General features: G+C 40.1%; 2 protein-coding genes across 7 annotated transcripts in view; both read left to right on the top strand.

Moving 5' to 3' along the window:
- On the top strand, positions 1–11,170 carry LOC136779565 (uncharacterized). 5 transcript variants are annotated; one of them, XM_066737204.1, is made up of 7 exons: positions 1–327; positions 1,539–2,166; positions 2,250–2,350; positions 4,470–4,642; positions 7,149–7,271; positions 7,562–7,774; positions 8,281–11,170. In XM_066737204.1, exons 2-4 carry the CDS (start codon positions 1,918–1,920, stop codon positions 4,549–4,551), a joined length of 432 nt encoding a protein of 143 aa, XP_066593301.1. In that variant the 5' UTR covers positions 1–327; positions 1,539–1,917; the 3' UTR covers positions 4,552–4,642; positions 7,149–7,271; positions 7,562–7,774; positions 8,281–11,170. The 5 variants fall into 5 exon arrangements, with proteins under 5 accessions (XP_066593301.1, XP_066593300.1, XP_066593299.1 ...); XM_066737203.1 differs by having other exon boundaries at positions 7,562–8,060; XM_066737202.1 differs by having other exon boundaries at positions 1–261; positions 7,562–11,170.
- Positions 11,171–11,650: 480 nt separating this feature from the next.
- The window catches only part of LOC136779774 (ankyrin repeat domain-containing protein 50-like), a 42,980-nt gene continuing 32,940 nt past the window's right edge, over positions 11,651–21,690 (top strand). Inside the window, exons 1-7 of one of the 2 annotated variants that reach the window (XM_066737558.1) lie at positions 11,651–12,372; positions 15,283–15,600; positions 15,757–16,614; positions 16,706–16,829; positions 16,910–18,533; positions 18,707–19,289; positions 19,375–19,665. The gene's annotated coding sequence lies outside the window, so the exon portion shown is untranslated. The remainder of the gene's footprint in view (positions 12,373–15,282; positions 15,601–15,756; positions 16,615–16,705; positions 16,830–16,909; positions 18,534–18,706; positions 19,290–19,374; positions 19,666–21,690) is intronic. The other variant, XM_066737556.1, reaches the window with a different exon arrangement.

Raw genomic sequence — 21,690 nt, 5'->3', positions numbered from 1 at the left:
TCTTCGTGGGAGCTTCGTTTGTGTGATTTGGAAAATCAATCATTTCGCTACGAGGGATTTTCCGTGACGACGCCTGGCGTCTAGACGTCGCGACGCCAGTCAGCAGCGACCGGAAGTGCGGTCGATGCTTCCTCGACAACGGCTGGGACCATTTTCGCTCTGGATTTCTCTATATAAGGATACTCTCGCCAAAATACCAGAGCAAACAGTCTTTCTACGATTGTCGAGAATTTGCCACCGAATTTCGCACCACATCGATCTGTAATTGTCAGCCTAACAGGAAGTTTTTCACTGCGATTTATTCAAGCTTGAATCTCGTTGAACGAGGTTCGTTATGAAGGAAGAATAGCGGCTAAACGAATATCATTGTCGCGTTATCCGTTTTGATATTTGTTATATACATACATACATACATACATATATATACATATATAGGTATACTGTACACTAGGTCCTCGCGTTATCTGCACTTCCGGCGCGCATTCGTCCTTTAATTAAAAACTCGCAAGCGTGAGTGATGACCGAAACGTTAACTGAAATTTTCATTTCGCTCGTTGGCTCTCCCTCGCGGAGGCAAATTCTAGCTTCTTTATTTTTCTTTCGCGTGTCGATAGATCTCAATGGGAAGCGAGGAAGGTGTTTCAGAAATTCGAGGTGAAAGAGAATTTTAATTAAAACACACTTATGAGATTAAAAAAAAAATGGGAAAAGAGAAAATGGAGGGGTTTTCCATGTGTAATGTGGATGTGTGTGTATGTGTGTGTATTGGTGTAGCTGCTTGTACGTGTGGAGTGTGACACGGTATACACACTCTAAGCTCCCTGAGGACATGTTAGCTTCGCACGTGATATTACCAGCCTACCGTCTTTACGACTAGGACCCTCGACTCTCTTCGGTTTCGTGCAGCTTCCTCCAATACTGACAAACGTGCACACACTATCTACCTAACTAGGATTATAGCGGCAAAATTCTACAAAAAATGACGAAAAAGCTCCTATCATTCTTGGGATTCAATGTTTTTACGCTCTTTATTGTTAGATTTTTTTCTACACCATTTTTATGATTGTTATTTTCTTACCTCTGTACACGATAAATTGAAACCCTTCCTCTGCTTGCATTTGCATCGAAGAGTTTGTTCATTGATGAAATATCCTCGACACGTGTGTACGCTTGTGTATGTGTGGGTTGCACAGGCTTTGCAAATTTTCTATTTACCATAGGGAAAGCAGTCAGTCTAAATTCGTGGGCGTTAAGGTCAAAAGTGAGCAGCAACCTTTTAAAGCTGAACCCACGTTTGTTGATCGATAATAATAAGGCCTTTACATGCTGAGCTTGCAAGCTCACCGCGTTATTATTAAAGTGCAGGAAAAACAGTTCTTCTCGCTACGCCAACAAATTATGTGGAAAAAATATATTACCGCATTATTTTCGCGACTAACTTTCAGAATAACAGCTCTGGCTATAAATAAAGCTGAATAATGCTAGGCATCATTTATTTATGGCTGCTTTAATTATATATAGTTTCAAACATTTTGCAGGTTTCTGGATGGCATGGTTTTCTGGTTTCTTCTGGAAGATTTCAAGCCTATGGAATATATTCATCGGTGGAAGACGTTTAGAAATCGAAGATGCGAGAATGGAAAGACGCGAAGAGCATGGAGAGTGCTTCGTTAAAGTGACAGGCAAATCGGGTCGACTTCGATTTTTGTCATACACAGAAGAGCCTCTCGTCTCTGACGAATTCGTCTTCCCTGAAAACTTCGTATCTCTCTTCGTCCCCCGAAGAGGGGAGGGAGACTCCTTGCTCTCCAAATATCACTCGCTTTGTTTCCATACAATTTTCATATACTCCATGCCACCCTGCGAAGCCTCCACAAATATTTCTCTTCGCTTTTTCTCCACCATAAATAAACGCGAATGAGGAACGAGGAAAGTTCGTCATTTATTCAGAGGCAGCTGGAGAATGCTAAGAATTTTTCGACCTCGTCTAATTACTGTCTAATAAAGCGAAAGAATGCAGAACTGGAAACCACACACACACATTTTTCCCTCTGGAAGCTGGCACAGCTAATTATAATGCCTTCCTTATCAGAGGAAAATTTGTTAAAGCATAAGGGAGAATATTCACCAAAGTTTTCCTTCATTTTCACCAGCTTCAGTTCTCAGGTGAGAGGAAGAAATTTTACTCGAATAATATTTTCAATTACTCTTACACTTGTGATAATAAACTGTTTTTAATGAAATTTCAGCTGGGTATTTCGTCAAGTTTCAGCCAGAAGGATTTTGTATTTAACGTGACCAGATGTGGAAGGGCTTTCCACCATTACATCTACAAAGTACACTATTATCGGTGTGTCGTAGACAGCTAAGAGATACGCTTATTTGTATAGAAGGAAGCCAAGTAACTTGTATCATTTTATACCATGCATAACCCGAGGGAGCCATATCCTCACGTGAAAAGCCCTGTACGTCCGAGTAGTTCGAATAACAAATTTATCTTTGCGTATTCAATGGGTTTATGGTATATTTTCTCTCGCATTCCAACGAATGCAAACGTGCAACAGCAAAAAAATCGTCGCATTTTGTCTTCATGCTCTTCACCAAAGCTTTGTATGCGTTATATTGTATTGTAAATTGTAGCCAATTGTAAAAAATTTGTATCTTAGAGGGGATCACGTTTGATCTGACATCAGGCGAGACGAGAGTTTTATTTAGGGTAACCAGCGTTGAAAATGTAAACTTAGATATCTCTGTAGGTGTGCGTGCGGCTTGGCAGTGTAATTTTGGTATTCGTAGCGCAAGCGTATCTCGTGACAAAGAGAGCGAACTTCTCGTTCTAGCAAATACGTGAAAAGACCATGTTACTGTTTCTCGAATCCACGCCACAGCCTATGATACGAAGTGCTCGCCACCCTCACAGACTGAATTTATACTGCGAAAAAGTACAATAATTTCACAAAAAGCTTCTGTGTAACCGTTCCTGATTTATCGCAGTATTTTCCAACCTCTGCAATATTCTTCATCGATGAAAAATTAGCCAAACAATTTTCATAGAAAATACCTTGTTTGTTTATACGATATTTGTCCCAATTTTTGCCTCTTGTATATTCTCAGTCTGTGTGAATTACATTTGCATTACAAATTGCTCCTCGTTTCCTCACTCTTCTATGATTATCGAGCGTTTCTTCGACAAAACGATTTTCTTACGTTTTTACATTTTTTTCTTTTCGTTTATTTTCAAAGGTACCTCGTCAATTAACGTTATTAAGGGGTCCGATCGGTTGCGCGGTGTTTGATGTTGATTCTGGTAGTTCAGTGAGGGTGAAATCCATTTGCGAGGGGCTGTGCGACGAGGAAAGGGGGAGCAGAGCACAGGCTGCTTTGAAAGCGATACACACAGGTCGGAATGGCGAGTATCCTCCTTCACTTTTCATTCGTGCAGTCGTCTGGATTACTGCATTAATGACGGCCCCAGTCGTGGATCGATTCTACCCAGTCCTAAACTTTCAACCCTTTCATTCCGGAAACGTAATACTAAAGGCAGAGTAGGGCTAAACCGCGAGGAAACCTTTGCTCCACCCCTGCCAATTTTTATCATTTAATTTGTCTCGTACTTCGTTATTCCACGTGATCCTCCTCAGATACGTAAGAGCTTTGTACTTTGGGACACTGTTAACATTTTTATTTAAGTTATAGAAAATAATTTATCAATATTTTGTAGATTTTTACTTTACGCAAAAACTAGTTTCCTCTAAACTTTCATGGTTCAATTTTGTATATTTGTTTAATTAGAAAATTCTCTAGAATTAAGAAAAATTAACAAATATTCCAATGTACAAGGTTCTATCTAGTACTAAGAGGGGGGAGCAGGAGTAAAATCGAAAGTGTGTTGTTTAAGATGAAAGATTGTATGGGGAAGAATTTAGAATACTGAAGGTGTAGCCTTATATATATGTATATATAGTTAATGTAGAAAGGAAATTCCAGGTGGGTGCAATAACGATGCTGGGCTGTCTTGAATGGACTATAACGGTAACCGTTATCGTTAGCCACCCACCCACGTTAGGTGGCCCTCGATATACACGTCCAATCGAAGAGTACATAGTCCCCACTCCCACTTTCTACTCCCCTATCTACAACGCCTCACTACAATACTACAAAATCGTAAGTCCAGTTTAAAAGCCCTCAAGACACCATTCCCCCATTGTTACCAAACCAGGAATTCACAAACTCACGACCCGACCCCTTGTACCACTCGAATCCTATCGACCAACTTTATCATTTTTATCGAGCCTCCCAGCAATACCCTCCACACGCAAACTTTTTCACAATTTCGTCATTCTTATCGAACTACGTCACGTACAGGGTATCATGGTAGGATATGGCTCCGTATATTTATTTAGACCCCAAAGAGGACCTTGAAGATAAGAAAGTATGGGTTTGTTTCTAACGTTATTTTTTAATTTCAGGGCACGAAGGAGAATATTTGCACGAGCTGAGACGAATATCGATACTGAATTGAATGAACGAGCCACACCTCACCCTGGCTGATCGATGATCCTCAACGATAACCACCTGTTCACGTTGACCCAGGACCACAAGTTTTTCTATCAGGGATCAGCACTCATCGTATAAATTTATGGTCGAGTGAAATTCGTTTTGTTCTCCACTCAAATTTCGTCTCATCCATCAGCTTCCCTCACGAAGATTCTTCCATTCTACCGTTTAACCAATATCAGTCATCCTCCGTTGGCTGATTCACCTAGAGGAGCTCGCTCGATAATCCAGCACACTGAACTTTGCAGACCGACCCTCTCTTGGTCTTAAATCAGGCCAGAAGTAATTCATATCACAGGCACCTTCGCCACTCTCGAGGAACCTGTCGAAACTTTGCATCTTATTAGGGCTTGGTAAACCAGCTGACCGTAACGCTTACGATGCGTGAACTTTGACCCCTCGCCTTTCGACGTGATTCGATTAAAATCAATGATATTTATATCTACTGGGTTGATTTGAATCTAAAATATATAAATTGATTATTGTTAATACCGTAAAAATCGTGTGGATCAGAGATTTCTTCAAAGCAATCATTTATATTTTAACGACAGTAGAAATTCTTAGGTTTCTGATAATATTTCAATCCAATGTACAGAGTGAGAGGAAGATCGAACTTTGTGCATTGATTTGCAGATTTCTGCATGATGCAGACGCAGGTTATAGGAGGGGGGAGGGAGGGTATAGCTGGGTCGTTTATTAAAGTTGTCTGGAATGGAAGATGGCAGTGGGATCGATAAAGGGAAGCGGTGACAGAGGGGGGGGGGGGTGAAAAACGTCATTATCCTTGGGGAGGAGCATGGAGGAAAGTTGGTGGCAGAGTCGAAAAACTTTAGCGTCCCCTGGACCCCCCTACGTGTACGTTCCTGACAAGAATTGGCCGGGGTAGGTAGAGAGAGAGAGAGAGAGAGAGAGGCTTAGGAAGGAGGAGGGGGGAGAACCGGAAGCACCGGTGGATAACAAGATAGAAGTTGCCGGACGTTAACAGGACTCGCCAACCGCAGGAATTTTCCTCGACCGATCTTATCACCCCCTCCTCTAATCGCTCCGACCTCCATCCAGCTCCGGTTCTTTCCTTGATTAACGAAATCCTCAAATTTTCATGAAAAATTCACCTCTTCCACCAGGATGAAAAAAAGATCCAATCACCATTTGGCGCGAAAGCTGACTGATACTTTTATTCGGTTCAACGCCAGCTCCTATTTTATCAGGACGGTGGAATTTTCGGAGGAGAGCCTCGCAGGTGTGTTCGACGGTGTATTTTGTTTCGCGGTTGAGAAATCGAGTATGACGGGGGGATAAAAATTCGTTGGCAACGCACATTTGCCGGGGGCCACGTGCGCAGGAAGCTATTACGTGTTGCAAAGAGTAGTAAGAAGTTAAAAGGGAAGCAAAAAGAGTGGGATGGTTGACAGGTAGGTCACGCTCTGCCACCAGACCACGCGTCACTCTCTTCTAATACCCTGTGTCCTTCTGGGACGTATGAGCAAGGGGGGAGGGGGTGTTCGAAGAAAACAACTCTGATCGAAGACAGACTGCAGCTGCTTTTGCAAACGCAGCTTGCCAGACGCGAGAAATTAGTGAAATTATCGGACAAAAAGAAATTCATATTTTTACTCGTTCAATGTCGATTTATACCAATTGAAGAATTATGAAGAAACTATTCCTTTCGATCCACGTATTTATTCCCGTGATACTCCGTGCAATCGTTAATTTAGAAAAAAGAGAAATTAACACTTTTACTCGTTCACTATTAATTAGCAACGAGTGAAAAATTATCAAGAAACTATTCCTTTCAATTAACGTATTTATTCCGGTAATATCTCATGTAATCGTTAAATTAAAAAAAAAAAGAAATTAACACTTTTACTCGCTCACTATCTATTAATAAGAAGTGAAAACCTATCGAGAAACTATTCCATTCAACCCACGTATTTATTAGAGTACACAGAGATAATAGAATGCCTCGTTAAGAAACGTTCTAATTTAATTCGAACACGTGTTTTTTTTCAATTTGTAAATAGCGAGGGGATCTAACGAAGATTGAACCGAGTCTTAATTATTCGAGGTAATTTTCTATTCCCGTTTAATTTGGAACGTCAATAGCGAGTGTAGGATAGAAGCTTTGCTGCACGAGCAGTCAGTCTGAAACGGTTTGATGTAACGTCAAAGAGGACGAAACCAACGAAAGTCTTTGGCATGCATTATAAAAGAGATTTTTCGACGAGGAAAAAGCTGCTCGCTTTGGGCTTTTCCCTGTTCAGTTGCCAATTTTTTTACCGATAAGGCAGCATTGTTTCGTAATATAGAAAAGGATTTAATTTGTGGCTGATAAGTAATTGGACTCCCCTCCCCCCCCCCCTCCCCTCCCCACCTTGCCAAGCATAAACACTCATGCAGCCTCGTGCAGAGAACAAATGGCTTGGCAATCGCGATGGTTAAATAGGACGAAATTCGAAAGATATCGAAGCTCTGCTGTATTTATGTTCGACGAAGCCAATATCGAGCATCCATTTTCGCCAGTTTCCTTCCATTAACTGCGAGAACTCGGTCAAAGAATCTATATAAATATGTGTGTGTATGTGTGTTTGCAGGTTTACCGTAGGTGCACATTGACCTCGCTGATAAAACCCAATTGCTAAGAATGGCGAATGGATCGTAATCTCCTGATCAAATATATCATCCTGATTTACCACTTTAGAGGAGACCTTATTATGGTATAGATTTTGTTAAAGTTTTAATTCTAAATTTATAAAATAAAACCATTTAGTTTTCGATATCACTAAATTGGTTCTTTGAAATTTAATTGATTTTTATGGATCCTGATTTACCATTTTGGATGAGATCAACTATGGTACACTTTGCTAAACTTTTTTTTCTAGATTTAAAATCATTATTCTTTCCCCATACATTATTAAATAAATTCTTTGTAATACTGTTTTTGGAATTTAATTGATTTTGTTGGATGAAGAAAGTATAAATATTAATGTTTTTGTTACATTTACAGGGTCGTTTGACAACCTCGAGTGACGTAAAAGTGACAGGAGGACTTTACACATGGAATGTACAATTGTATAAGAATTACGGATGGTCGAGCGAAGACGAGAGTACCGAAATGCCTGAATTTTTTTAGAAAGCGTGCCAGAAAGGGAATGGTTGTTAAATAAACAACCGAGTCAGTTAGCAGGCTATGGTGGTGACACGTTTGTTTACGTTGAGGGTATGCAGCAGGAAGGTTTCCTGGAGCTTTCAAATCTAAAAGCCATGCATAAATAATTTTCGCCAAAGTGCCAGATGATTTTCCCCTTTTCCACTATCAGCTTTGCATCCCGAACAACGCCGAGTACAATTAGGAATTCATAACGGATGACAAAGCTCCGAATTTATCTTCCAAACGATACCTGGCATTATTTCCAGAAGCAGTCTAGCATGCTGTAACAAGCAGTCAATTATACTATGCTCTTGGAAAGTTTTCACTCTACGCGGGCGTTAATTAAAATTTATCCGTACGTTGGGAGAATAATTTTAACGCTTCTAAGTTTGCCAAGTACCACGGGAGGAACCACTCTTTCCGGTATTTGAGCGATGAAAGCCGAGAAGCTTTGCGTATTGGAATTTATTCTCTTTAGTCGAGTTTTTTTTTATTATTATTTTTTGTTCATATCATTATGGTTGATGGTTAAAGGGCGATTTTACAGTTTTAAAATAATGACTTTGTTATTTCAGAGAGGAGTATAGGGAGAGAGAGAGAGAGGGAGAAAAAGAGCACGAGAGAGAACGCGCATTGGGGATAATGCAGAAGCACATTGGACTTTAGGAGTTTCGGACACGTGTTACAATCTTCTGTGTAACCAGGAACATATTCCATGTGTGCGTCACACGCATGATTCACGTGGAAGGAGAGACCATGTACAGTATGAATAGAGCATAGAAGCGCTATATAGAGGTTCAGAAACACCTAGGACACTGGCGAATGACCGAGGATGCTTTAGGGTCCGAATGGGACACACAGGTCGTGCATCAAAATAAAATTAACGCTTATAATAACGTTGGTGCATTGTACACATCGTCTCGCATAAGTCCTTTCACATGTAGCAGTTACATAAATTACCACATATGGTCGTATTAAGCTACTCGTAAAATAGCGAATGAGCCCTTAAAGCTCAAACGAGAATATCAAAGTTTGTTTATTTCACCGATGAAACGGAGAACAACGCAAAATCAAATGCAACGATTTTTGCTTAAAGTCGATGAAACATTGTAAGTGGCTCTTGGTTAGAAATTTATAGAACGTCTGGAAAATTATATAAGCACGAGACGGTTGAGCAACGTGAAATGAGAAATGTAGCAGTTTCGAGAAGGAAGAAAAGAAGTTGGAAAAATTGTCACGCCTCTTACGCGATGGATATATAATAAATTATGGCAATATATAGCTATGTAAATGTGATTTGCGTGGTAGGCTTAGCGCATTACCCAATCAAAGTGGGCGACTGGAAATTAGATAAGGTTTGATTTAGGAGGAATATAGAGAAGGTTTGTCGTAGATCGTCTGGTCCTTTCATGGATCATACGTGAAACGAACGGTGAATCAGCTGGAGAGGAAACAAGCGACGTTTCACCGAACGTCCAGTCATGTTCGCACGTGTCCCTTTAACACACCGAAGACCTAACCAAAACCTTCTCTATCCACCACCCCTACTTCGATCCAATTACTATGTTATAACACACAAGAAATTCTCGATTTTCCTTATCTAAAAATCTGTGAAAATTCCTGACTCCAAAATTAAATTTTCTTCTTTTAAAACTGTTCGACCACGGTTGGTGGATTCGTGTATGAAATTATTCCAGAAATAAGTCAAGATTTTTCAGCGTTTCTCTCCAGTAAATCGATTATTTTTACTGCTCTTGCAAATTTCGTTTTCCTTGTCCCAGTTTCCCTAGACGTTCTTTGCGTTAAAGACCGCCGAGAACCGTATTGTTCCACACAGCATCGTAATTATTGATGCGTTGCGATAAACTTGTAGATAGGAAAAATTTGCAAATATTCTGTTTCCAAAAATCTATGAAAATTCCTGACTCCAAAATTAAATTTTCTTGTTTTAAAATTAGTCGACCACGCTGGTGGGTTCGTGTATCAAATTATTCCAGAAATAAGTCAGGATTTTTCAGCGTTTCTATCCAGTAAATCGATTATTTTTACTACTCTTGCAAATTTCGTTTTCCTTGTCCCAGTTTCCCTCGACGTCCTTTGCGTTCAAAATCAGCGAGAAGCGTATCATTCCACACTATTGTAATTATTGATGTGTCGCGATAAACCTGTAGAAGAACGTTGTGATTCAAAGCGTTGCTCATATCGGAGCTCCTCTCCTGATTTATGTCCTCCCCGTCAAACTGGTTTCGCGTTTCTACAGCCAGGTCATAATTAAAGCCCAGGTGGTCCCAGTGAATGAATTCTGCGACAAATAGTCCTGGCTCTCCATAGAAAATAAGCGACGTCCTCGTGAAAGAATTATGAACGAATTTTGCTTTATAATTTCCATCGTAGCAGCAGAACAGCTATTAATAACGATGGGCCGAAAAATGAGTGAAAAATATAAAGAATGAGTCTGACGTATTAAAAGTGCTTTGATTGAATTTGTAATTTTTTTTAAGAAATGCGATTCGAACGTCTCTGTGTGACTGATTTATAATATTTTTGGCTGGACTTGCGTTGAAACGAGATAGACGTGACACGTGTAGCGGTATAGGTGGAAAAAATAGCAGTTTGCGTGACGTATATCTGTGCCACAGCTGAAACGGTTTCAGTGGACACTCGGAACCAGCAATTTCGCCTACGACTAATCCGCAGACAGGCTTTGCCATGCCAGAGTTTCCCCTTACGTATATACTCTACCATTTCTGTCCCCAAACATTTCGCCTCTTTATTTGCCTCTCAGCGCTCCAAACGAGTTCCGTAACTCGTACTTGATTTTTACAAACCTCCCGTTTCTTTTTTTTCTCCCTCAGTTTTAACTCGATATAGTTTAGATTTTTTCTCCACTTTTAAACGAACCAAGGCTGCAAAATTTTCTCTCTCTCCGATCATTTTTTTCTTTTTCCAATTGCTCGGTGTTTTATTAGCTCGTAACTCTGCGAGAAATAAGGACCTGGAAATAAAAAATGGGAGCGCGATAATAACGAACGTACACATTTGCCCCCCCCCCTTCCCCCCTCCCTTCCCCTCTGGAGAAAAGGTGTACACTTGTTTTCCAATAAGCAGAGCAATCGGAACTTCATTTTCCCTCGCGTGCTCCTGCAAAACGATTCTTTTACACCCTTCGTCTTTCTCTTTCTTCACTTGGTCACCGATTCTTTCGTCCTTCTCAATTTCCTCTCTTCCTCTCTCTCTCTCTTTCGAACATTGTATTTCTAGAGACCCCGCAATACACCGGAGACCTGTTTGAACGAGAAAATTAGAAAAGCCTTGGAACACGTTAAACGTGAAATATTGCAAATACTGCGACCCAGTTTGCGTTTCGGGTTATAGATGTCGAAGGGGGGTGGTGGAAGGGGTGGAGGACAGCTGAGAACGAAGGACGAAGGGTCTTGTGTCGTAAGGGGATGCCTCCGAGGCGAAATTCGCCCTAACTTTACTTGTTTAATCTAGTCTCTTCTTCCTTTATCCACGAAAATATCCTAAATTATTGGCCTAATCTTTACACCTATTATCAATACATGCTCCTTCTAGGCGTTAGCAAAAATCATTGATCCACAAGTATCTTGCAGAACATTTCCTGTTAATTGTATCTATGAACAAATATCATGTATTTTGGGCAAATAATAATCATTTCATACTTTAATCATACTGATTAATTGAATTATCGCAAATATAAATATGTAGCATAATTCAAACGTCGATACGACGCCATGACAGTTTTCGGCTGACGTCATTCAAGCTGCGAAGTAGCAGCCAATCACATTGCGGCAAGCTCTCAAAGTGACGAAAGTGACCGCGGTACAAGCTCCGTCCTGCTCCTCCGATTTTTCCAACAAAAAAGGGTTAAAAATGGATGATCATTGGAAATAAGTTTTCAAAAGCGAAATTAAACTTGGTCTGAGTAAACGTGTGATAAAATTTTTGTGGGGAAATGGATATTTACGCGATAAATACGATTAGTAGGAATTGTTCGATTCGAACGGGAAAGCAAGATGGCGGCCGGCATGATCGTAGTCAAGCGCATTTGGCGGGAAGTAGTGGGGGCTCTCCGAGCATTCCGTTGCAATAGAGTGGGGGAACGGAGAAATAAACACGTCGGCGCCTCAGTCTTTCTGCGTCTATCGAAGCGAACGTTTCGCGACGGTTCGATTCTACGGTAAAGGCATAACTTGGACCCTTCTGACGCTGATATTCACAGAGTGTTTTTTCGGTGTAGAGAAATTTGAGTCGTGATTGTGTGGAAGCTGAGAATAACGCGAGTGGAAATGTCGAGAATACAGAGTTGGCTGGCGGGAGCTAGCTTTGCCCTTGGATTTTTTCTCTCTCGGTGACAGTCGTTAATAAAAGTGTGCTTCTTTCCTTACCCTTTGTTTGTGTATTGGTGCTTGCAAAAAGCGGCAACTTGAGCTGCTCCGCGTTCGGTTTTTAGATCTCGTTAGTGCATAGTGCAGTTTCGAATCACGAAGGAACAAAGGGAACAACGCATAGTGAAATAGGGAGTGAGAGAGTGAGAGAGTGGAGTCACGGGGGGTGGAGAGACGTACAAGGGGAGGACAGGCAGAGTAAGGGAGAGAGAGAGAGAACGGAGAAACGTCGTATCGATCGAAGAGAGTCAGCTTGACGTAAGTCGATGAGCTTTGCACTTTAATAATAATAAAAATCAAAGGTTTAGCACGAGATACCCTAACTGTTTCTTACTAACGTCAAATTAAAATTGACTAATCGGCGAGATGGAACTGGTTTTCCAACGATTCTCTCTCGCAGATCGAAATAGTTTACTGCGTTTTTGGTTATGTCGGGCTTTAAGGGTAAATGGACCACGCTCCTCTCTCGATCCATACCCTGATCACTCGTGTTATCGACAATTCTATCGATATACCAATTGTATAACTCTGTAACTAAGTGGACCGGTTTTTTCATTATACTCCAATCGAACCAATTCATAAAACTGAACTTTCATTATTATATCACTGCCATTATTTTAATGGGTTCTCTTAAGTATTACGTCGAGGGAAGAATTAAACTCCGAGAACTGAATTATTCGAGGAGCCAGTAACTCGAGGGTTCTTTCTTCGATTCTTGGATGAGGAGCAACGACATTCCAATAATATTACTCGGTTAATATTGTATTGGTTAAACGACCATAAACTAGTTTCCCTGGTGCGCTTGGATGCATCCCGGAGAGTGGATAGAAATAAAGTCGTTCCTCGTTCCTTTCCCCGATTGCGTATACGGTACACCGGGTTAAGGCGGCAGATTCGTTTTCATGTGTGCTCGAATGGAACGTGTCTCCTTTCAGGACGGTACGCGCCTTAACGGGTTTCCAATATCGCCAAGGAAAATCCTTCCCCGGAACGTTCACACGTGCTTTTCCAAACGTTTTAACGGAAAAGCACATTGTTGCCAATTCTATCATCGATCAGAATTTCCACGCTAATTTACCCTATCGTCCCATACCATTTTTTTTTCTCTCTGTTTACAATCAAAACTCGCAAATAAAAGGTAATTGACGCGATTCGCTGTGTAATTAGAATTAAAATGTTGCTGCGACTTCCTATATTTCCCGAGTGATGAGCATATGGATTTGAATAATTCATATTGTACTCCGCTTTAGTGACGAATGTGAGAAGCGTGCATTGTGCAGGCTGCGAATTTCATTTTGCATTAAACTTTGAGGGGCTTTATATTTTTTCCTAGTCGCGATGCTTCTTTTCAAAATGGCGAGTTTCTGTTGTAACGATAGATGGCGCTGGACTTTGGCGCGTCGGAAAAGTTTTTGGCGGGAATATTAATGACAAACTGGAGGAATAAGTTTGACTGGAAATATAAGTGCACCTTGAGTGCATTAGTCATTGATATGATCGGGCGAGGCAACTAATCTCGTATGACGTATGGTCGGCAGCCGTAACGCGAATTTATTGTCAGTTAATTAGGCATTTTCCCGTTGGCGCGGCGCTTGGGAACACTCGCTTCCTTCATTAATTTGATACATAGATGCAGCGTGTCGGTAAATAGCATATATTTATACAGAAAACTGGCTAATTAGTCGACAGTACGCGTAATGTATAAATTGATTCAAAGATTGGAACCACTCGAGGCACTAAACTACACGAAGCCTGAAATATCAGTGTATTGATGCATGCACATTCTCAACGATCCAATAAGCTGCTGCTGCCTGGAATCGATCGACGATTTTTTCTACAACAAATTACGGTTAGCTATTTTCTCGGATTACGCCGCGGTTTATCTGTTATTGGTTTTTTAGCAGATTACGTATCTTCTTGGAATGATTCAATAGCCGGTGTTCACCGGTATTCTCCGTCCTATTTATAAACATTTTTTACCAATCGTCTTCGGAGAATCTTTCTTAGTTCAACGATTTTACGCTTCGATAGTGACGTTCCAGCTAAACGCCAACGGATAATTTTTTTAACTATAGAGAATATAAACACTGGCGCTGTATGCGATTGGTCGAAACAGTCGAGCCGGGGGTACAATGGCAACCAATCAGGGCTTGCATAAGGGATTCTCTGAGATGGAAATATTTGTTATTCGTGAAATACTTGGAACAATGCGAGTAAGATTGAGAGAGATGATGGAAAGTAATTTAGGATTAAGCAGGCAATTTTGGGAAACGGTCGAATGTGAGTTTGCTTGGCAACTGAGTGGAGGGTGGGGAATCGGGGGCAGGGGGCTATAAAGGGTAGATAGGGGGATGGACAGGGGTTTCGAGAGCCAACACGCAATCAGATCACTCGATAGGGCTATACAGGGTACGTTATTCGTGTTTCGAATAGCTTAGAGACGGGTACAGCTTACATTCTCCGATGCATTGAACACACACCATGACATTTTCTTGGCGCTAGTGGTGTCCCTCGCCTCAAGGTGGGGCGCATACTGCTTTGCCAAATTTATAAACTTGTTATTATTTTCATATTCACGTAGTACGTTATATTTCTTAGCGATTCGAAGCACTAACACTGAGAAAAAAATCCTTTCATTGAGATAAGTGCTTAATTAACTTTCAATTAAATGTAATACTCTATATTTATATAAATATCTCATTGAACAAATAACATATATATTCCAACCATATCAAATATATCCAATTTAATTTAATTTCATTAATTCCAAGTAAATATATCAACGCGACACAAGACCAGCAAAAATTTATCTAAACGAAATAATTGTTTTTTTACTCCACAATTTTAATAATTCTTATACCCACAAACCTTGTCTCGCTGCGCATCAATCCACACGTCGCGTGGCATTACTTTGCAGCAGTCGCGAGGCAAGTAGTGACGTCATCGTACCAGCTGGGACCCACTGTAGCCACAAGAAACCCACAATTTCGCCCCCAAAATTTTTTCTTCTACTTATTAACGCAACAATTGTTCTAATCCGCACGTTTAGTGAAATTTATGCCAACAACGATTGCTAATTGCTCAACTAGATCAGCCCTAATTACCTTACCATAATATCATTTTAATTATTCAATTTTTAAATACCTTTTTTTTTCTTTTTTTTTTCAGTAATTTTTAAGAAACCAACGAGTGGATTTTTATTTTTAACGGTGCCCTTTTTGGAGAGTTTTTGAGAAGAATTAAAGGATTTATAGTATCGTTTTGCGAAAGTGCCCATTTGTGAAGTTATGCGAATCTCCAGTAGATAACCAAGAAGGAACGCCATTTCCCTGGCTTCTCGGCGTTGCATAAAACGGATAGCTAAACGTCGACCCACTTGCACGTCTCGACGTGTATCGTCTATTGGAAATTCCACGCCGCCATACTGATACCTTTCGTGTTACACTTTGCAAGATCCAATCCCTTCCTGAGAAATGAAATATATAAGTAAGTCCACACAACCAATTTTTTACATAAAGTTCTTCCTTTCCCACTACACTCTAATCCCAAATTACCTACTACAAAAATTGTATTCTTCAATTCTTTTTTCTTCAATGATATCCTTAGACTTGTCAATTTATTATTTAATTATTGTTATTGTAGGATAATGCTCGATGGTTTTACTGCTATACGTATGGAAAGTGGAGGAAGGATGAAATTATTGCAAGCCGGTGAAAAAAGTCACCGTTCTGGCTCGTTAACGCCGGGATTAATGAAACACCGAGGAGAACCCGATTCGGAGTATGAATTTATCGTATGGAGAGTAAGGCGGCGAATTGTAAACCTACCATGGTTTACTCCCCTCTGAGCTCGCAAGAACTTTATTTCACCTTAAAGTGTGCTAGCAAGAGTCCTCGGATCACGTGGAGATCCTCTATCTGCGACTGGATTCATGAGGATTCGATATTAAACGTTGTAACGAGATGGAGCATGAAGTTTTCTCCTGTTACACGCTCTTATTCAGTTTGCTCAGGATTGTTGGGTCAATTCTGCAAAAGAGGATGATTTGTTTTTGAATTGAAACGGTTTATTGTATCCTCTAAGCTTACAGAATCTTTATTTCGCAGGAACTTTATGTCGCCTTTAAAGTCTACTATTAAGAATCCTGAGATCACGTAGCAATCCTCTATCTGCGACTGGATTCAGGAGGATTCGATATTAAACGTTGTAACGAGATGGAGCAAGAAATTTTCTTCTGCTACACGTTCTTATTCCAGGTTTCTTAGGATTGCTGGGTTTATCCTGCAAACGAGAATAATTGGTTTTTGATTTGAAACTGTTTCATTGAGCTTGTATGTGTCGTCAGATCGTTCATCCACTGTTTACCGAGCATATCAGAGTGCTAGAGCATTATTATAGCAATGATTCCGTTATCTGGTAGTATCGTTGTTTCCTTGTAACAAGAGAAGCACAAATTCTTCGAGCCATGCAATATGAAATACACACCCTATGTATAACCAGGTATATGTAAAAGATGTCTACACTATTCCATACCTTTTACACATTTTTGTATAAATTTATAACTCGTCGTTTTTACCCATTATCGATCAAGGTCTATTTACCATTTGGAGAAAAACATTCAATTTCAAAGCTTGTATAAATTATACATATCAAGTTTGTATATGTCTGGGTGCCAATAATTTCTCCAAGAAATATTTTCATCAAGTCATAGAACAGTAATTATAATCCAGCAAGGGAGTATTAATCTGTCTCTTGCATTTTCTTCAAAATTGTTTCACCTGTTCTCGTATTTTAGGTGAAAGCGAGAGTTTGAAAATGTCCCAAGGACCTTTTTGGGAGAGAATTGGCTGAGAAATTGGACGTTTATGGACAATGGGGTAGAATTGGATAGCGCGCATCGTCGATACTATCGATTCGTTTCCTTCAATGTCAATAACCTGCCGCAGTCTTGCAGCGCCAAGATTTCCACCTGCTGCCTTGACCACAACGACGACGACCTCGACTCTCCCATCTTCAACATTCACCATCGATCCACAAAACCACCATACCACACTCTCATGCTTCCCTACGTCGTCAGAACTTTGCCTGAGCACTCTATCCGTTAATTTTCAACAATCACGTATCGTCATTGACAACGATCAACCGTAGAATCTATTCCGAGTAGAATTAAATTTTTCATTCTCTATTGATTAAGCCTCCTGGCAGAACGATCGTGAGTCATCGTATTACACTCTGAAACTTGTCCACATTAAAACTTTGCTTGACTACTTATCCCTCAAATTGTAAAACCAAATATGGTCATTGACAAAGATCAATCGTAGAATCTCTTCTGAATAGAATTCGACTTTTCATTCTCCATTGATCAAGCCTCCTGGCAGAATTTTCTCCATTATCAAAAAGCCATTGTTTGAGAATTTACTTCAAAGCTCGAATCTGGTTTGGAATTAAATTTTCACGGTAATGGAGTGCACGACTATAATTATTAAATCCTGTTAGTCGGATGAAACGTGGAAAATTGCACGGTAGAGTTGACACAGGCAAAAATGTCATGACGTAAAATTTATTTAATGAACGAAGGTGGGGTAGTGACTCTGTAAAATCATTAATGATCCACTCGTTAATTTTTATAGCATTGATGAACCTGTGCCAATATCTTAGAAAGGCTTCTCGTGCGAGTATTTAAATTCTGATAAAAGTGCAACGATTGTTTACACACACACATATATATATATATATATCGTTTTTAATCGAGTCGAATGGCGCTGCGCGATAAATTTTCATCATCGCAATGGCGTTCTATCAGCTTTATCGGCTCACTTGGATTCCGAGCGTCGGATTAATTGCACTGGATCAGACTTATTTACATTTTATCGGCCATTGTTCGGTCGATTTACGGGTAAGGACTGTCTCGATCTTTCGCTCAATTGGATAATTCACTGATGTCAACTTTGAAATAAAATCCCGATGGTAAATGGATGAGTGATATAATTAAGGACGATGCAGCACGATTATTAGCGTTAAATTATATCAGTCTCGTTGGATTTACGCTCGTCCACGACGCACCGGAACTCTCAATTTCTATGGAAAATCCAATTTGGTTGGTTTTTTCTGGCTTGAATTTCTGTGTTGTCGTGGAGAAGGGAGTCGATATTTGATAGTGATCTCTCGACGACTCGCTCGCATTTGCCGGCGCCTATTGAAAATTTCAGCTTCAGCGCGGATGACCCGGCAATTTGCAACTGTAAATCCACTGATCCGCGAGAGCCAGACCGATCCTATATCCACCCTACTCGATAGATGAAAAAATAAACCGAGCGTATAATGCTTGCTGGAAATCGCTCGAAAAGAATCACTCACTTTGAAAAATCATTTGGTCTGTACGTTTGGGAAAGAGTGTTGAATTGCTGCATCTGGGATTTGTAAGGAGATGCATCCTTCTTTCTACATCCTTAGAATGGATTTCATCTTTTGAGTGATCTTCCAACTAAAAGATGCATAGTTATTGCGATAAAAATTCAGCAATGAAACTTTGTTGGAAATCATTCGAAGAGAGTCATTGGTATATAAATTCAAGATCATTGATTTTTTTCAGTGGGATTTATCAGGAGCTGCACCATAGTTTTTTGATAAAAATTCTGCAATGAAATCTACAAGAGAGCAAGAATGCACTGGGAGCTTCCTCAGAGTGGCTTCTGCGTCAGCTAAAGTCATCCAGAGTTTTAGCCGTGTCTCTGCCACCTTTGTAGCCGCACGGAACTTAATCACTGCGCGCATTGTTCGCATATTTTCATCCTGAAATTACTGTGCTCACCGACCTGGAAGTTATTCCGGTTCCGGTGACACGACCGTTAGAGAAATTTTATGTGCAATATAATTCTCAACGCTAAAATGAATCGCACAGGAGGAAACGAGAGTTTTTCTCAACTAGCTACTCGTCAATGGGATTATAAGCGATTTTGGCTGATATATAAAGAAGTCTATCTCGTCGTACAGAAGATTTATCCATCAGTCGATAAAAATAAATGGAAGTTTATATAATTGAAGGAGTAGAATTATCGGCGTCCTTCTCATACAGTCACAGGAGATAGCAACTCGATAGATATAGAAATCAATTTATCTCGAGCAAAGGGTTAAAAGCTTTCTGTGGAATTAAGGGGATTTAAGAGTGACCAGTGGTAATAAATCCAATGTTACTACTACTACTTGTTTCCGCCACAACTTTTCTTCTCTTCTCGCAATATAACAAAGTTTCTTTTGCAGAAAATCCCCCGTGACGGAGCGACTCAGCGTGTCCACGAAAGAAACGCTTATTAGTCAGAAAGAAGAGTCTAGTCCGGGAGAACGACCGAAACTCGGCATGAATCGTGGCAGATTCTTCGCAAGGATCGCATAAATTAGGATGATCCGTGGAATAACGATTCTTGCAAGAAGATCAGAGTGCGAAGAGTGTTTTTGGAAAGTCTCTGATTCTGCTGGACCAAAGAGGGAATTGTACAGGAGAGAGACTCCAGTTTTGCCTCTCACGCAAATTCGTTGGAAACGAGTTTAGAGGTGATTTCTCAGTTTTCTACAGAGAGATCATCCGTTGGCTCTTTCTTGTTTTCCAAGTGCCTGCGCGCACTTTGAATTGCATCCTCGAGTAAACACGCTGTGAAATATCAGGATTCAGGCCGCGTTTCAATCAGTTATTTGCAGAGAGATCCCCTTTTGTCCCGCGAAATTAGCCCTTCTTTTGTTTCGTTTGTCAAGAGGAAAAATGGGAGCGCGAATTCAATTCAGTCCATTCAGCGAATTTTCCTAAACTAGACCGTTTTACGGTTCTCGCCCGTTTTATTCTGATATTTCATGCCGTTTTTGTCGTTAGTGATCCCCTGGACGACATGTCAGTTTGATAAAAAATGTAGGACACTTATAGGGTCAGAAACGTTTGTAAAACCTTTAAAGCCTGAATTTGGCACGCTGGAACGTTTAAGGAACGTGTTTGATATTATTCGTGCCACGTAGGTGATATTTCATTTCGTGTTTCTCATCAGGGGCCTCGTTGATGATTTTTTAGTTGTATAAGGATAAACGTAGGACACTTATAGGGTTAGAAACGTTTTTAAAACCTTCCAGGCTTGAATTTGGCACGCTGGAACGTTTAAGGAACGTGCTTGATCCTATTCGTGCCACGTGGATGATATTTCACTTCGTGTCTCTCGTCAGGGACCTCGTCGATGATTTTTCAGCCCAGTAAAAAACCCTTGACACTCTAGGAAATTTCTAAAAGAAAATTGACCAAAAGTATTCCCTTCTGGATTTCAATTACGTTGATTTATTTTACCAGAAAAATTCAAGCATTGGCTGGAAAAAATTAGACGTGTTCTTGTACTCCGAGAGCTTTTTTTTTTCACCCAGAAGCGCCAGGTCGTTCCGATAGAATTTGAGCATGCCAGATGCGGCCTGATTGCATTCTAGTTGAGGAATGCAATTTCTACGATCGATTCGATATTATATCCGTGGAGAATACTTTCAACAATGCGCATTTTATCACATTTCCCCCGATATCGTTTCTGTACATAAAGTAAAGCGTATGATTCATCGAGAGGTATATGTATAAGTGTGATTTTTAGAAAGTCATACAATGTACTAACAACTGCAGAGAATTTCATTCAAGTGATATAAACTTATCACTCGTTTTACAGCCTCAGATAAATAAGTATGTATAGACATTCTGAAAAATTTAAATTTTATTTAAAATATATTAAGCGTGATATAAATTTATAATTGAATAACTTCTAATGTGCCGAAGCATCTCTCTGTCTATGAATGGATGTTATATTAAATGTTATTAAGAATCATCGGAAAAAATGAATCATCGAAATTCTCATTTAATGAAAAGTTCTTTAAAATTGCTGAATGAGTTAAAAAATCCAACTTGTTAGAACGTTCTTCTCGGAAGTATCTTACACACATGAGTGCACGAATGAATGAACGAGTAATGGCGTTGTATGAATTAAACATGATAGAAGCACGTGCATTTTACTTTTACCGTTCAGAGCCCATCGAGAGTTTCGATGGAATCATTGAAGGCTTTGATCCGAAATCCTGCTGAAAAATTAATGCGGCAGATAAAAATTAGATATTTAATTAATACCTGTTAAAGCTAAGGGTGGTGTTGACGAAGTCTGGTCACAAGGGAGGGGTGAATTAAAAGCTGCTTAATTATTTGTGCGCCGGTAAAATTTTGCGTATTTTAATCGCAGCGAGGGAATTTCTTGGTGTGTTTGATGCGTGAGAGTGTGCGTGAATAGATATATATTTATAGAACGAGGAGGGGAGAGACAGACTTTCACGGTGGAGCTTTATTGCACCGCGGGGAGGTCGATGAAAAACTACTCGGCGCCGCGTGTGAATTACAGAAACGTCTTTCTCTCAAACCTTTTTAGGTTTATGCTACATGCGATTTCTCTCTCTCTCTCTCTCTCTTTCACAAGCACATATGACGTATCATCGTGAGGAAAAAGCTCGACTGTAACTCAAATTTCAATCCCTTCCACGGAGAAAATGCGAAGAAATTAAAAATGTAAACTTCAC

Source organism: Prorops nasuta, unplaced genomic scaffold (genome assembly GCF_024137725.1).
Source record: "Prorops nasuta isolate Cenicafe-Biocafe unplaced genomic scaffold, Cenicafe_Pnas_1.2 PNAS00017, whole genome shotgun sequence".
Taxonomy (NCBI): Eukaryota; Metazoa; Arthropoda; class Insecta; order Hymenoptera; family Bethylidae; genus Prorops; species Prorops nasuta.
Note: the sequence above shows the minus strand (reverse complement) of the source record. Positions and strands in the feature narration are given on the sequence as shown.

Excerpts from the sequence above, each read along its gene's own strand:
- LOC136779565 (XM_066737202.1), top strand. The coding sequence starts at position 1,918 with ATGAGGAACGAGGAAAGTTCGTCATTTATTCAGAGGCAGCTGGAGAAT. Across the intron at positions 2,167-2,249 it reads TCACCAGCTTCAGTTCTCAG|CTGGGTATTTCGTCAAGTTT; the intron begins GTGAGAGGAAGA and ends ATGAAATTTCAG. Across the intron at positions 2,351-4,469 it reads TACAAAGTACACTATTATCG|GGCACGAAGGAGAATATTTG; the intron begins GTGTGTCGTAGA and ends TTTTAATTTCAG.